We start from the raw sequence: 14,107 nt of genomic DNA, 5'->3' as shown, positions 1-14,107 counted from the left end.
TAAGCTACTGCCTTCTTCCACAAGAGTTCAATGCAATCAGTTCTGCCATACGGTTTTAACAGAAATCTCAGACACAGAAAAATAGGAAACATAAAAGCAGTGCTTAAGTTGATTTCTGCAAGGATACATGGAAAACCTTTTAGGTTATTTCCGTACTTCTGTCCAAATACAAATAAAGAACATAATGGAAAATAGTTCTAAAATGCAGCATTCACCCCTGATTGCGCCTGACATGTAGATAGATTTTTTTAAAAGTGATCATCTATTGGATACAAGAGAAACAGTGTGAGCCAGTCATATGTTACCATCAGCAATGACACAAGTCAAGTTTCTAATTTTGTACCTTGTTTACAGTAAGCAAAAGGAAAAGTAATTTTGCGCTAAGCCTAATCGATAGACTATGCAAAACACATGTATTGAAATAAAGCTGCCTCGTGCCCTGGATTGATAACTTCAAATTTAGAGGTCATTTCAGGAAAAAATGCTATAATATACACAAGAAAATTGAGACATTTTGTCTCAAGCATCTTTCCAGGATGTATGAATTTCCTTCTTTTACATGACACATATCTGGTTTTAGTTTAATTTCACCATTTGCTGCCTTTTTTCATCACAGTATAACTAAAACTGCATGTTGCACAAGAATATTGGATTTTGCACAGCTCAGGGAATAACTTTTCTTCTCATTATCTAGCTACTTAGCAGTAGCTACTTAGCTGTCAGCCGAGGTAAATGAGGTCCACTGCCTCTGACAAGAGTAGAAACTGGATATTCTCCACACTCGCTACACAACTGCTTTCATTGTATCAGTCCCTGACAAATTTAGTGACTATTTGTCTAGGTAACTCTAATGTGTCTCCCCCACTCCCAACCTTCACTTATTTTTAGAGAAACACTCTTAGAGAGGGGGGACTATGACAAAGACTGGGCATATTTGCTTGGCAGCCTTCAATAGCCTGCTGCTCCCTCTTCTCAGCAATCCAGCATCACAGCTGGGGGACAACGGACTTTAAATTCTTCCTCACAGGAGAAGTGAAAAAGAGAACAGGTGTGCTGCAAGAGCAGATCTTCAAGTGGAGCTTAGCAGCATGTTTTGTGTTGAAGAGGAACACCACGTGGACCTGCAGACCTTAATACGGGAAAAGATCTCTGCAGAACCAGTGCTGGAGGATGTCTGAGCTTTGTTCCAGCCAAAGGCATGTACTGCTTGGAGATGGAGAGGTGGACAGGCACATACAGTTTCTGGTGGAGGTACACTGACCATCGAAACTGCTGTTGGGAGGAGAGAGCCAGGCAGAGAGGTTGAGGAGTGTAAGTCCACTTGCACCTATCTTGGGAGATTCAGAAAGTTTCTCACAGGAAAACAGGGAACAGCACAAGGCACAGGCTAGGAATGGCAATAGGCAAGGTTTTCTCATGGAATTGCTGAAGAAAATAGTATTTGAATAGAAAAAAAAATTGGAAGTAGGTATCAATGTCAGTGCTACACCGGCAGGAAGAAGTCTGTGCCTCTGTGGTGCTGAGAGGGGTGAGGGCAGCAGCCAGAAATGATGCTCACTGAGGCCGAAGGGCAACACAGCTACGTATTGTAACTAGGGAGGCTGATGTCAGGTGTGTGGCACACCAGCAGTCCTTCTAGCAGACCGTAGCACTGCCGCAAGAGACAAATGGTGGCCTATCTCAGGGTAAACACTAGTAATTCACCCAGCCACGGTACTCAGCCCACTGAGAACTGCATTGAGGAAACATGAACGTGAGGTTTGCACACTCTTCTCTGAGCAGACATTTTCCTAGTTTTTGCCTTCTGAAGCAGCAAAAGGATAAAGTATCTAATGATATGGCCTTCAGAGTGGTCTGCTTTTATAAAGTTTCTTTCTTCCTCTCTACTTCAAAAGCTCAATTTAAGTTTGTGGTTACAGAAAACGTAAATTAAGAGACACTTACCTGCTTTGCAGGCACAAGAACCATCCACTGGTGAACAGATGGCTTCATTTTTGCAGTTGCACACAGATGAACAGTTTACTCCATATGTCCCAGGAAGACAAGGAGTACCACAAGTAGCACCCTGAATTATACAAAAAATGAGTCTTTGAGGAGCTTCAGACTATACAACTAATAAATTACACGAGAGACTCAGGTGCTGCAAAAGCCAGAAAACATACACTGCACAGCTGTCCTAGGCTGTTACTAAGTTATCCTGAACTTACGGCAGAGGTAGTCCTTCAAGCATTAGTTTTCTGTTAGTTGCTATGAGAGCTCAGGCCACACAGATAACAGTACTCAGATCAGTGGAGAGTATTTTCAGTAATAAGGAAGCCTTTTACAAAACCAAACCACAATTAAGACAGTAGTTTAATGGAAAGTAACGTGGATATGTAAAATATTTTTTAAAATTAATGTTTCTAAAGTTTTCACAGTTACTACTCCTAGAAGAACATCACACCGTAAAATGTTTTCTGTGTTAGATTAGCATTCAACACACAGGTAACAGCAAACTTGTGAAAGCTGCAGAACAGTCTTGTCTGTCTTGTCTAGAGTTTCTCCAGATGGAGCATGAGGAGTTGGCACAACACCATAATGACTGAAACGTATCATTCCTCCCTTTATTTACACCTCATTAGCACACTCTCATTCTTACCAATGTCTTGTAAAGCAACTAACTTTTTGTTCCTGAAATGGCTTTGTATCAGTACTGAGAAGTAATCACAAATTTTGCCTTTTTAGGGCCTTACAACACAGCCAGTGCTACCTAAATATCCTTACCTCTCTGGTGGAGAAAGGACACTGGCATCTTGAAGGATTTGGCACTCAACTGTAGGCAGTGGACTCGATAACAGACTGTGTAAGTGAGATTTACTTACCTTAAATCCTGGGGCACAGGTGCATTTTCCAGTCACACTATCACAGTCAGCACCATTTTGGCAGCTGCAGATCTGCTGACATGACTTGCCATAGAATCCGGGGGAACATGTCTCGTTGCAGTAGAGCCCAGACCAGCCAGGCTTGCAGGAGCATTCCCCAGACATAGGATGACAGCTGCCAGGAGGGGAGGAAAGGATAAATAATTCAGGACTAAATGTGACATCAATTTTTCTTTTTTTCTTTCAGAGAATAAAACGCTGTTATAGATAGGTTGCATAAAGGATCTTACATGCTATGCATAGAGATGGTTTTATTCCCCAGACCAAAAAGAAAAGGGTTCTGTATATGTATATATAAATGCATGCCAATTAAGAATATATAAACGCATGCCAATTAAGAAATCTAATGTCATACGACATGTAGACATTTTGGGAGGGCGTGGAAAGAAAATAAAAGGTACCATTCTTTCTGTAGCTGATTGAAAAGAAACCTATGTGACACACACTTTTTAGCATAAAATAGATGTCCATGGTTACAAATATTAAGGTGATAAAACCATTGATTTCCCCAAAAGCGTATTGTTAGGCTTCCACTCCAAACACAAGAGGATCATTTTCATAACACTGCCCAAACACAGCAGCATACTGTCTGAGAAATATGATGCTTTGGTAAAATAGCACAGCATCCAACACAAAATAGTAACACAGCACCCAATTTGAAGCAGGCACACTCTTTTCTTTAAATTGGTGGTTGAAAAGAGGGCAAGTGGCATCATTCTTAGAATGACACAAAATCACTTGCATTGGGCAGAAGTCAGATATATCATCAGAGCAGTGACCTTCTGGAGAGTATCTCCCCTGTGTTGGCCATACCTGGTGGCAGACCAGCTGTCCCTACCTGGAACAGCAGTTTCATTGAGGAGCCAGTCAGGCAGCTGTTGCCTCATAACAAATGGACCTCATCAGCTGTGCAAAGATATATGTGCTGGAGAAGTGGACACAATGGGGTACTCTGTAGCATTCTGGCAGACAAAGCACTTGCTTAATTCACACCAAAGGAAAGCCTTAATATCCAAATCCAATATATTTACAATAGGAAGACTGTTTAAAGATACTTGTCTGCCACTGATTGAAGTTCCTTTAAGTGTTCTGGGAAAAAAAATGTGCCTTCATCCAGACGCATTAAATGACCCACGACAAGAGCCCGATTTTGCAAGATTTGCTGACTCCTTGTATATGGGGGTTCTTGAGCTCCAGTATTTTTCTAACCATTTGAGAGTTTGAAAAAAGACACTTACAGCACTTCTACGTGCTATAATTAACAATAGTCTCTGAAAAAGTTGCAACATAACAAGGGAATGCAGTATTAGTTGCAACTGCTTTTGGACTTGAGGACTACTCTTGTCAAACTAAGCGTTTTCAACTGCCGAATGCAACCAACTGACAACATACTGCTGATGAGGGAAAACACAAATTATAAAGGTGGAATGTCATTATGCATTCTGCTCTCTCTATATTATTGCATACAGTACGACATCATAAGAATATTGGTCCTGAAGATATTAAATCTCCTTGACAGTATTAATCTAGTTTACATAAAGTGAGAGGAAAGGTCTTTTCAGCTAAGCGATATGCAGAAATGGTTCAAAACTGATGGTGTTCATAGTCAACAGTCTTGGTTATTTTTTCAGTTGTAAGTATACCTGCCATGAAATAAGCTGAAATGGAACTATGCTCATATAAAATACATGCAAAATTATGAAAACATATGATGCAGCAAGACCATCAGATTTGTCCCTTGTTTCTAACTTCCTGTAGGCACCTTGTGGCATTTTGCATCCAGTTCCCATAGTTCTTATCAGCTGAAGAATACAGAGCAGGGAACATGAAGAGGTTTTTCAACCCACAGTATAGCAGTCATTAGTATATTAATTAGAATACATTTATAACATAAAATCAGGTGTACTCTCATTTTAAGATATAAATCCCAGTGTTGTCTAGTTTTGGCTGTTTGTTGATGCATTTTTACCTCTTAGGAGCGGGACAGAACACGAACGAGCGAGCACTGGGTATGAAGCAGAGGCATTGATATTCTGTACCCCCCAGTGAGTGTTACTAAGGCATACTTGCACATATATTGATTGGCACCAAAATTAGTATTCCGTAATTTGTAATTAGATGTAGGAAGCTGGAGCACTTGTGAAGCTTTTTGATGGGTTCTCACACAGTTAGTTTAATTGGCAATAAGATTTATATATTAAGATAGGGAAATAAAGAGATGTTAAGAGGTACTGCTGGTACATCTGCTTTTACTCTTGGTCTTTTGCTCACGCTTTCTGGAAATACAACTTTACGTGGTACAGAGACAAAAAAAAGCTTATGGGAGGTTAATATTTTATATTTGAAGGACTTAGGTGAACTTGATGATTTTCATAGGATTTTTGTAGGTGTTTCACTATTACAATATCCAACTAAATTCTGTAGCATCCTACGCAATGTAAAGTCTCCATGAAAACCTCTTGTGCACATACACACAAATCCATTAGAAGAATGCAAAATTGCAAGATGCTCTCATCTGGACTTAAAAAATACACCTAGACTATATGAACTAATCATATGTATTAAACCACAAAATTCCACTTAACCCTAGACTCTTTATCTCAGAAAAAACATGAGACAAAAGAAAACTCTTCAGAGCCTATGTGATGAATAAACCCTAATTCCAACCTGAACTACACCAAGTTAATTGGTGCTACAGAATGACTCTGGCTGATCTTACCTACAGCTGTGAAGCAGTGGTGGAAGATCACCAAAAAGACCTTACAAGAAGAAAAGCAACAGTGACATCTTGAATTCAGCTTGGACATCAGCTTGAAACCAGTGCATGTGCTTTAACACAGGTGTAACAAATACCCTTTGTAAACCATCCAGATAACTATGCAGCTGCAGTCCACCTTTTTTGCATTTTCTGAATGATCATCAGGTGTCCTTTGAGCAAGGGCATAACAAAACCCAGCCTAGAAGTATTTTAGGCTAGAAGAACATTCCAGTATAAAATGCAGTGACAGTGTGATGAAGGCAGATCAAGGCCTTTTTCACTTGTTCCTGCAAACGAGTTTCTGTAAGACCCACGAGCTGTGGATGGAAGTGGCAGGAACATGTGGGTTTGCTCATACCAGCTCACACTGCTGCTGTTGTGCCTCACTGAGGAAACGTGCTTTGTGCAGCTCAAGTCCCAGCCAGCAAGTGCTCACTCTAGTTTTATTTTTGACTATGAACTAAAATGGGAAAAATCGATAGTGTCACCTAGTCACAGAGAACAGAGGCCTGTGTCTGGTATGCACTCTAGCTCACGTCCTTTCTTATACATCAAAACATGCAATAGAGAAGAACCATTTGCATAAAAACTCTTGGCACAAGAGATTCATTGCCTGCTGCTGTCCTCTGGACCTCTCAGAAAGAATAAAATTTCTCAATTGTAGCTATATCTAACTCTTTATGAAGTGTTTAATAAAAGGCTGCTGATACAACCGAGAACAAGGGCAGAGTTGCCTTTCATCCCCAGGAACTGCCATCAACCAGCAGCAGCAGCCAAACACTTGTAGCTTAGGCTACCCAAAATGCAAATTGTGAATTATTGCCAAAGCTGTTTTGATGGAATTTCCTCAGATCATAAAACAGTAATAAACACATGTATACATTTTTGAACTATGAGGTATCATAACGTTTTTGCACCTTTAAGTACTTGGAGAAAACGGCTAGACCCTTACTTCTTGCAACTTACATACACATACTTTACAGCAATGCCTTTTGGTGCTAAGTATTTTTTAACTAGCCTTTAGTTCATTTCCATATCTATGAATACAAAGTATGCAGGTAGTAACCTAGATCTCTAACCCTACCAATAGCTTCTTGTCAAGGATATTGAAATGAGTGCTTGTATCCAGAAGAAAACATCTTTTATAATATCAAGGCCCCTAGAAGTCATAACAGAACCCTAGACATAACAGACACACAAAGTGTATTTCAAGACGGAATTGTACCGCTTTCGTTTGGGCCATGGGATTACCGGTGGTCAGATTGCTGCTTACTGGGTTAGCGTTACAAAGTAGATCATTTGGCTACAGCCAGTCCAAACAGTACTTGTGGCAGGCAGGTCAGGCATGAGGATACTCCGCTATGAGCTCACAAGGTTGTCTCCTGGCTGACTGATATTTAGAAAGAGACACAAGACAAGCCAGACAGAACTGACTTCTCAAAAGATTCTCAAAAGCGTGAAGTGCCAGCAGGGAGCCTCGTCTTCTGTATCATTACTCAGATGCCCTTTGATTTCTGTTATGTGGTGGCCTTAACCACTTCCTGACCCAGGGGTACGAACCTATATATGAATAATACACTTGGGAAGTAATGAAAACCTTTGTTTTCCTCACAGAACACTATGCCCTTGCAAATACACTCCCACACCTAAAGGACTGTTAAGTTCCTTCTAACACAGAGGGGGAAACGTTCAAAAAAAGACCAGCCATATGCTGCTGTTTACATGTGAACATTTGTGGTCTGATTTGACCACAAGCTGTCTTCCAATGGTATAAATGAAGGAACAGCTGTGTTGAACATGAATCAGAAGTAATCCCTCTAATATCAGAAATACTATACAGTGTAATGTGTTCCTGCCAAACAAGGCTGCTACAGCAGTCTGGAGACAAATTTTCAGGAAAGCAGCTAACCATAATTCATAATACAGTAGTATATGGTCTACTAGCATAAAGTTACAGGTCAGAATTGTGGTGCTATTTATTCTTGAATGCAATGACCAAAGAAAGAATTGCTTGATTTTGTGTCAAAAAATCTGTACCTTTTCAAAAGACTTTCAAATAAATGAGATAAACAGAAGTGGAAGCTCTTAACTGTAAAAGCATATGAATGGAAAGGGGAAAGAATTCCGTTTGCTGTCAAATGGTTTGTCAATGAAAGGTATGGTGAAAAAGTCAGACAACCCACAAAGTAATTTTTCACAGAGGCCCAATAGAATAGGTATTTCCATGCATGTGCTTAAGTGCTTTAACATCACCACTGAATTCTGACTAAAGGCTTTTCTTTTATCTATGAGGGAAAGTACATTTTATATATAATATACAGCATTTTATGCAACAGTCAATAGTTTCTGCAATTTCTTTTACAGCTATTTTCAGGAGCAAAAAATCTAGGTTATGCTCACAAACCTGATCTCAGGTACTGTGACTAGTAATGCAATTAAGTGTAAGTGAATATGTAGGCGAACACACTGTGATCAAAGTATTTAATCAGAACTGTGTTTTGTAACAAAAGAAAGCTGTTCAGAATTATTCTATAATATGTTGGCTCGCCTTGACTGACATCTGACATTCCTCCTTCACCGCTGAAGGTTTCTCTCCAGCTAGTTCTTAGATTTTCATAACAATATGCCAAAACACTATAAAACCCACAGACACACAAAACTCAAAACTTATTACCACCTGAATAATGAGTGATGGCAAAAGGTAAGCCAACTGGAAAACTATTTTCATTTGATTTCCAGGGATCAGATTTTACCTGCTTTCTAGAAAAATCATTTAAATGACCAAAAAAAAGTATTTTTGAAGCCTAGATTTACAATTGGTAAGGCTTCAGAAGCCACCTAGCCCAATTCTTATATATGAGAAAGAGCAATGGATTTTCTCCTCATGTCTGACTTGTAAGACTATCCATCCACTGATTTCAATTCAGCGACTTCTCATCCACAGCATACCAGAATATGTGAGGAATTTATGAGGTATACTGACTTTATATGATGAACAATAAAATAATTTATTCATATGGTAAATATAAACAAAGGTCATGCTATTTCATATTTATTTTATGGGTCAGAGACCAAATATAACAATGAATATTAAGATCAAATACAGTTGTAAGCACTAAGATTCAGAAGCTCTTTTGGGTTGACATTCACTTTCTTGATGTGGTTAGAGAATATCAAGTCTTTAGCTGCAAGTCTTTAGCTGCTTCAGCTTGCACCAACATACTAGAAAGATCAGGAAGTATTTATTTTCAGATTATATTTTTATTTCTATGTTTTATCTGGAAAAAGAAAACAGGTTAAAGGGTGTAAAGCCTACCTCCAGGTATTGGGCATGTGGCAGGGACACTTCTTATCACACTTGAGACCATAAATTCCCTCAGGGCAAAGTCTTGTTTCACAGTGTTCTCCAGTGTAACCTGGTTCACAGAGACAGGCTCCACTAATATGGTAACATTTCCCACCATTCATACACTTGCAGGTCTCAGCACACTGCAGTCCGTACGTTCCCACTGGACACTCATCTTGGCATCTGTAAGAAAAACCAAGAAATGAAAAATAGTTTTGTTTCCCATAAACTACAGCTTTTGGAGATTTATGGTAAGTATGGTTTATGAGGAATCTCTTATACTGGTCCATCTCTTAAGTAGAGCAGGAATTTCTACAACTTCATATTTTAAAGTGCCTGCTTCTCTGGTTTCTTTTGCTGCTCAGCTAGACAGGCTTAAAAACACTGGCTCTGCAAATTCCTTTGGAAAAGGTCTTACTTCTCTCCAACACAGTAGACAACGTCCATACACAGATCATTGCCCTTCACACTCAGCATCAAGAACAAAACCAAGCCCTCTTAAACTAGACCTGACATGTGAAGGAATATATTTCCAAGTATTTCATTTCTAAAGACATCCTCTCTAACTTTTTTAAGTGATCTAGATTCCCCACTTAGCAATAGTGTGAACAGCCAGCAGACACTCACATCCTGCAGATGCTCAGGCCAGGAAGTTCCTTGGCAATGATGCTCAGCAGTCTCTGACAAGAATATTTTCTAATTGTGTTTCCAAACACATGATGTCTCCAGAATACCTTTCTTTTCAGAATTTAATTCTAAATCTGTTTTCTGTCATGATTGTTGTTGATTTTGCCCTTCAAAAATATATGAGGTGACACAGAAAAATCCTTCAGGAACCCAACCCGCTTCTTTTCATCAGACTTTTCTAATAGATGAAAGTGAAAATTAGTAAAGGCTTGAGCTTAAGCCATATGGGAAAGTAGAGATGATTTTTGATGTTCCTTAAGGAAAATAAATCCTATAAAGAGACTTTTTTACCAAACTTTTCCTCTTTTATTCACAGAGCTTTTAGAATATAGCTACTTAAGCTAACAGTCTTATTTCCTGATTTTTTCACATAGGAAAGATATTATTTAACCTAAGGATTAGACTGCATGTTTACCTGTTCAGCCTGGCTACTAAAAGACAATCTTCGGTGTCCTGCTTCTAAAACTTGCAATTCATTTACTAATGAGTTTCTGGTTGGCAATTTTATCTGGTGAGGTATTTAAGAGCTACAACACCAGTGCTCTTTTCAGCTTTAAGTTCTCTGTGTTTCATAACCGAATTGTTAAAATTCTGAATGCTGTTACTACTACAGCATTACTAAAGGCTCCAGCACTAAGTGCGCTTAGGTATTTGATTATACGTATGAGAACAGACCTCTCAGCTCAACAGGTTCATGCCTCAGAGTCAACACTGATAACACTTCATAGCTTATGTGCTGGGGAAATACCTGTATTCTTCAATATAAATTCTGAACTATGTTGACACCGACAAAAACCCAACACAGCTAAATCCCAAAGCTTTAGGGCCAGAACATGCTGACATTGAAGTCCTGAGGTGTGCTGTGAATTCAAGAGGTGGTATCAGGCACATATCTGAAATTTGGGTACCAAGTTGCAGACAGCACAAGTATTACTTGATAATGTGGCACATTATTAATGGCATTACGATTTTATAAACTGCTCATTTCCCCAGTTCTACAAAAGAATTTCCTTGGTGGTCTCCTTCCTTTTTTTCTTAAATTCTTGGCTTTTTTCCTTTTTTTTTTGTATGAGTGGTGATTTATTACAGGATGACTACAAAGATACATGATACAAGGTACTGCAAAATATAAGAGAATTTAGCAGAGCCCTCTGATGTAAAATGTATATACACATTCATTTCATTCTTCTGCGTTATTTGCCACAATCTGACACTGTTATCCAGAAGCTTCAAGGTATTCTTAAGTCTGCCCTGACTGAAACTAACAATAAAATACCTTCACCTTCAGAGGTGTAGTATAACAATAGAGCTAATAGCCCTATTTTAATGTTTCCTAATGAAGCTACAAAAACAAATTTTAGATGACTTCTCTGCAAACGACAATCAGGAATCCCAGCCACATCAAACAAAATTTAACCTTGTGATTTTTTTTTACTTGCATCCTCATCATATTCTGCAAGACCCTTTTCCACTTCATGGTGATGAAAGCTATTGATCAAAAAGTACTAGGCAAAAGAATTTAAAAGGTAGTTTAAACTAGATTCCCTTGTTTTAACCCAGATCACCCAGAAACTGTTACATACTTTAGAAGTCCTCTTGCTGCATGATGAAGTTCCAGGAGTCAGCACCACACTGAGAAATCTTAGACAAATACTGCCAAAGTTACACACAGAAGTGGAAAACAGCTTAATGCTTTTAAAAAACATCCTTTTGGCTGCTGGTATGTACATCCTAGCTCAGCCAAGGCACATGTATTTCTTGTAACACCTCCCTCCCTTGCCAGTCCACTGACATGAATTAAGAGCCAGGTCTACAACCTTGCTCCTGACCCACTCCTGCCCTTGGAGCATCTCAGAAAACAAACAACTGCATATACAGCCTGTTTTGCAAGAAAAGAGGGAGCTCAGACTTGGAAAAGTGATAAAAATGCTGCAGTCTGTAAGGCATTTCAGATTAAAGTCATATTTAAATTCCAAGACGAAAAAAAACCCCTGCTTTTAGAAACACCAGTGTAGTGCGGTGAGTAGAAGTTCATTCCTCGGATTTCCCAGCTGACTTTTCTGTGTCTCTTTAAATCCATCTCACCTTCTGCACTGTTTCTTCAGACACAAATATAATTTTGTCATCCAAATGGCTCTGGATTAATTGTTTCTCTTCTTCACAAGGTTTCTTTTTTCCTCTTACGTCTGGCACAGCTCTCGCCACGTCCTGTGAACACTTGCGTGGGACGTGCATATGGTTATAATACCTACTATTGTTGGCTGAGATCTCCCGGATTGACCCCACTGATTAAGCTGTTGCTGACTTCAGCAAATGAGTTGTGTGCTGTTTATAATGCATGCAGGAAAACCTTTCTTTCACCATTTTCCACTGCCTTAAAAAATGTCTTGTTGTATTATCTTTCTGATCTACCAAAGATGATTTTTACCAATTGAGTCAAAACCAAAGAAGCTCCACTTCTTAATTCGAATGAAATATTTTTAAGAGCCAACCCTCTATCTGGCTCACTTTGAACAGGAACCAAACAAGCCTCACTTGCTATCATGTCTGCCAAACATCTGCACAAAACCAGGAGCTTCCCTCCTCACCCCTTCAAAATTCCCCAAACTGCGTCATTCTGCAAGCCACTCAAGACCCACGAGACACTGTCAGAGCAAGAGCCATAGCAGGAAAACCCTGAAACCAAGCAGTTCCTCAAAAATCAGAAAATCACACATGCACTTCTAATCTGTGACCCAGAACTGGCTCAGTGATACGGTGGACATTCCATAAGAATCTTTGAATCGTATCACAGACGTTTTCATTCCGCTTTCCACCAGGTTCTTAACTTTCTCCATTGTAGCACACCCCCTGCAGGTTCTTTTGGCAAAAAAATAGTTGTCCTTACCGTTCCCCTGTGTAACCTGGGCTGCAATGGCATTGACCTGTTGCCGAGTCACAGTTCCCTCCGTTGTGGCACTGGCACTCCTGGGAACAGTTTTTCCCATAACGACCCTCAGTACAAGGCTGACCACAAACCATGCCCTGAGTGTGCAGAAAAAAAATAATCTTAATATTACATTTGTGATTACAGCTTGAATGGACAAGGAAAAAAAGTCTGCAATGAAGAAGGATCAAAGAGATCTCGTGCCACTCATCTAGGGCTGATGTTGGAAATGCCAGACTCTTCTCCAGCTTTAAAAGTGGGGTGCATTCCAGCACCAGAGGAATAATCTTCCTGGATTTTCATTCTGGAACCCAAAGCTAATGAACAACACTATCTATCTCTAAGCAACAGTCAAAACACTTAGGCATTTAAGACTAATTGATGTCGAGCTCTTCCCAATTTATTTATCAGGAGTAGTATATATGAAGACATCCGGAAATGCCCTCCAGCGAGTAGCGTGTAGAAATCAGTAATTGCCGTAATGCCGCAATTATACTACTTTATGATAAGTTGTTTTTTTTCTAATGAAAGGAAAAGCTGTTTCTAATTTTATTGAAAGCAGCATGTCTTAAAAGCTTAGGTAGGATGTCTGCTTCCCTTCAACGGGTTTTAAATTTCTGTACTGCTATTTACATCCTTGGAATTAATTACACCTGTGTAGTGAGGGGAGCATCAGATCTTAAGACTTTGAAGATGCCGTTTCAAGAAAAAACGTATTTACGGGCATTTCATCAGACAAAAGACACGCAAGTATTTCAGCTAACGTAAGATACTGAAGAATTTATTTCTGGCTACTTTATGCCATCCTTACGAGAAAAGCAAAAAAGGTTATACTGGAAAAATTTAATTTTGCAGGACGGAAAATCTAAAACCAACCAAGGGTTATGCTTAAATAACTACATGGAATGGAAAATTAGTCAAAGGGTTAAACAGTAAGACGAACAGTAGTAAAAAATTTCCATTGTTGATTCATATGCTATTTTATTTTTCATTAACTCTATTTAGGCAGATACTGAGAGTCAAGAATTTATGCAGACATTTTTGTTCTATGACCAATAATTTTGTTCTTCTAACACGAAGCAGAATAAAAAGTAGAAATGGCCATAATCCACTTAGGTCGTCAGGTGAGTGGTGTTATTCAAACACTCAGAGATGATCGTTTATAGCTATGTTCTCTAGCTTGTGAAAAATTTACCTCTACCATAGGTTATCTTAATGCAATATCTTAATTATCATGAGACAGTTAAAAGTTCAGGAAATGTGGATCTTTTCCCAAACTAGACATTTAAATAGAAAGCATTACTAACAAATGCTATTGATATATAGTCTCTATAAACAGATTTAAAGAAATTATTTGGGCTTTGATCACCTTTCAGCCTTTTGATCACCTTCCTACCCAATTATTTGCCAACTCAGATTTGGCAGCCTGTTAGTAGAGGAAGGTACTTGCAGCTCTGGGGTCAATTCCT

The 14,107-nt window shown here is 39.1% G+C and overlaps 1 protein-coding gene across 1 annotated transcript in view; it reads right to left on the bottom strand.

The window, feature by feature from the left end:
• MEGF10 (multiple EGF-like-domains 10) overlaps window positions 1-14,107 on the bottom strand; it is a 64,919-nt gene that overhangs the window by 33,557 nt on the left and 17,255 nt on the right. Inside the window, exons 5-8 of the mRNA XM_009875817.1 lie at window positions 12,600-12,736; window positions 8,996-9,208; window positions 2,862-3,036; window positions 1,945-2,065 (exon numbers count right to left, since the gene is read on the bottom strand). Of these exons, the coding sequence (XP_009874119.1) occupies window positions 1,945-2,065; window positions 2,862-3,036; window positions 8,996-9,208; window positions 12,600-12,736 (646 nt within the window). The remainder of the gene's footprint in view (window positions 1-1,944; window positions 2,066-2,861; window positions 3,037-8,995; window positions 9,209-12,599; window positions 12,737-14,107) is intronic.

Source organism: Apaloderma vittatum, unplaced genomic scaffold (genome assembly GCF_000703405.1).
Source record: "Apaloderma vittatum isolate BGI_N311 unplaced genomic scaffold, ASM70340v1 scaffold689, whole genome shotgun sequence".
Taxonomy (NCBI): Eukaryota; Metazoa; Chordata; class Aves; order Trogoniformes; family Trogonidae; genus Apaloderma; species Apaloderma vittatum.
The sequence above is the reverse complement of the archived record's forward strand: the minus strand, read 5'-3'. Positions and strand labels throughout refer to the sequence as shown.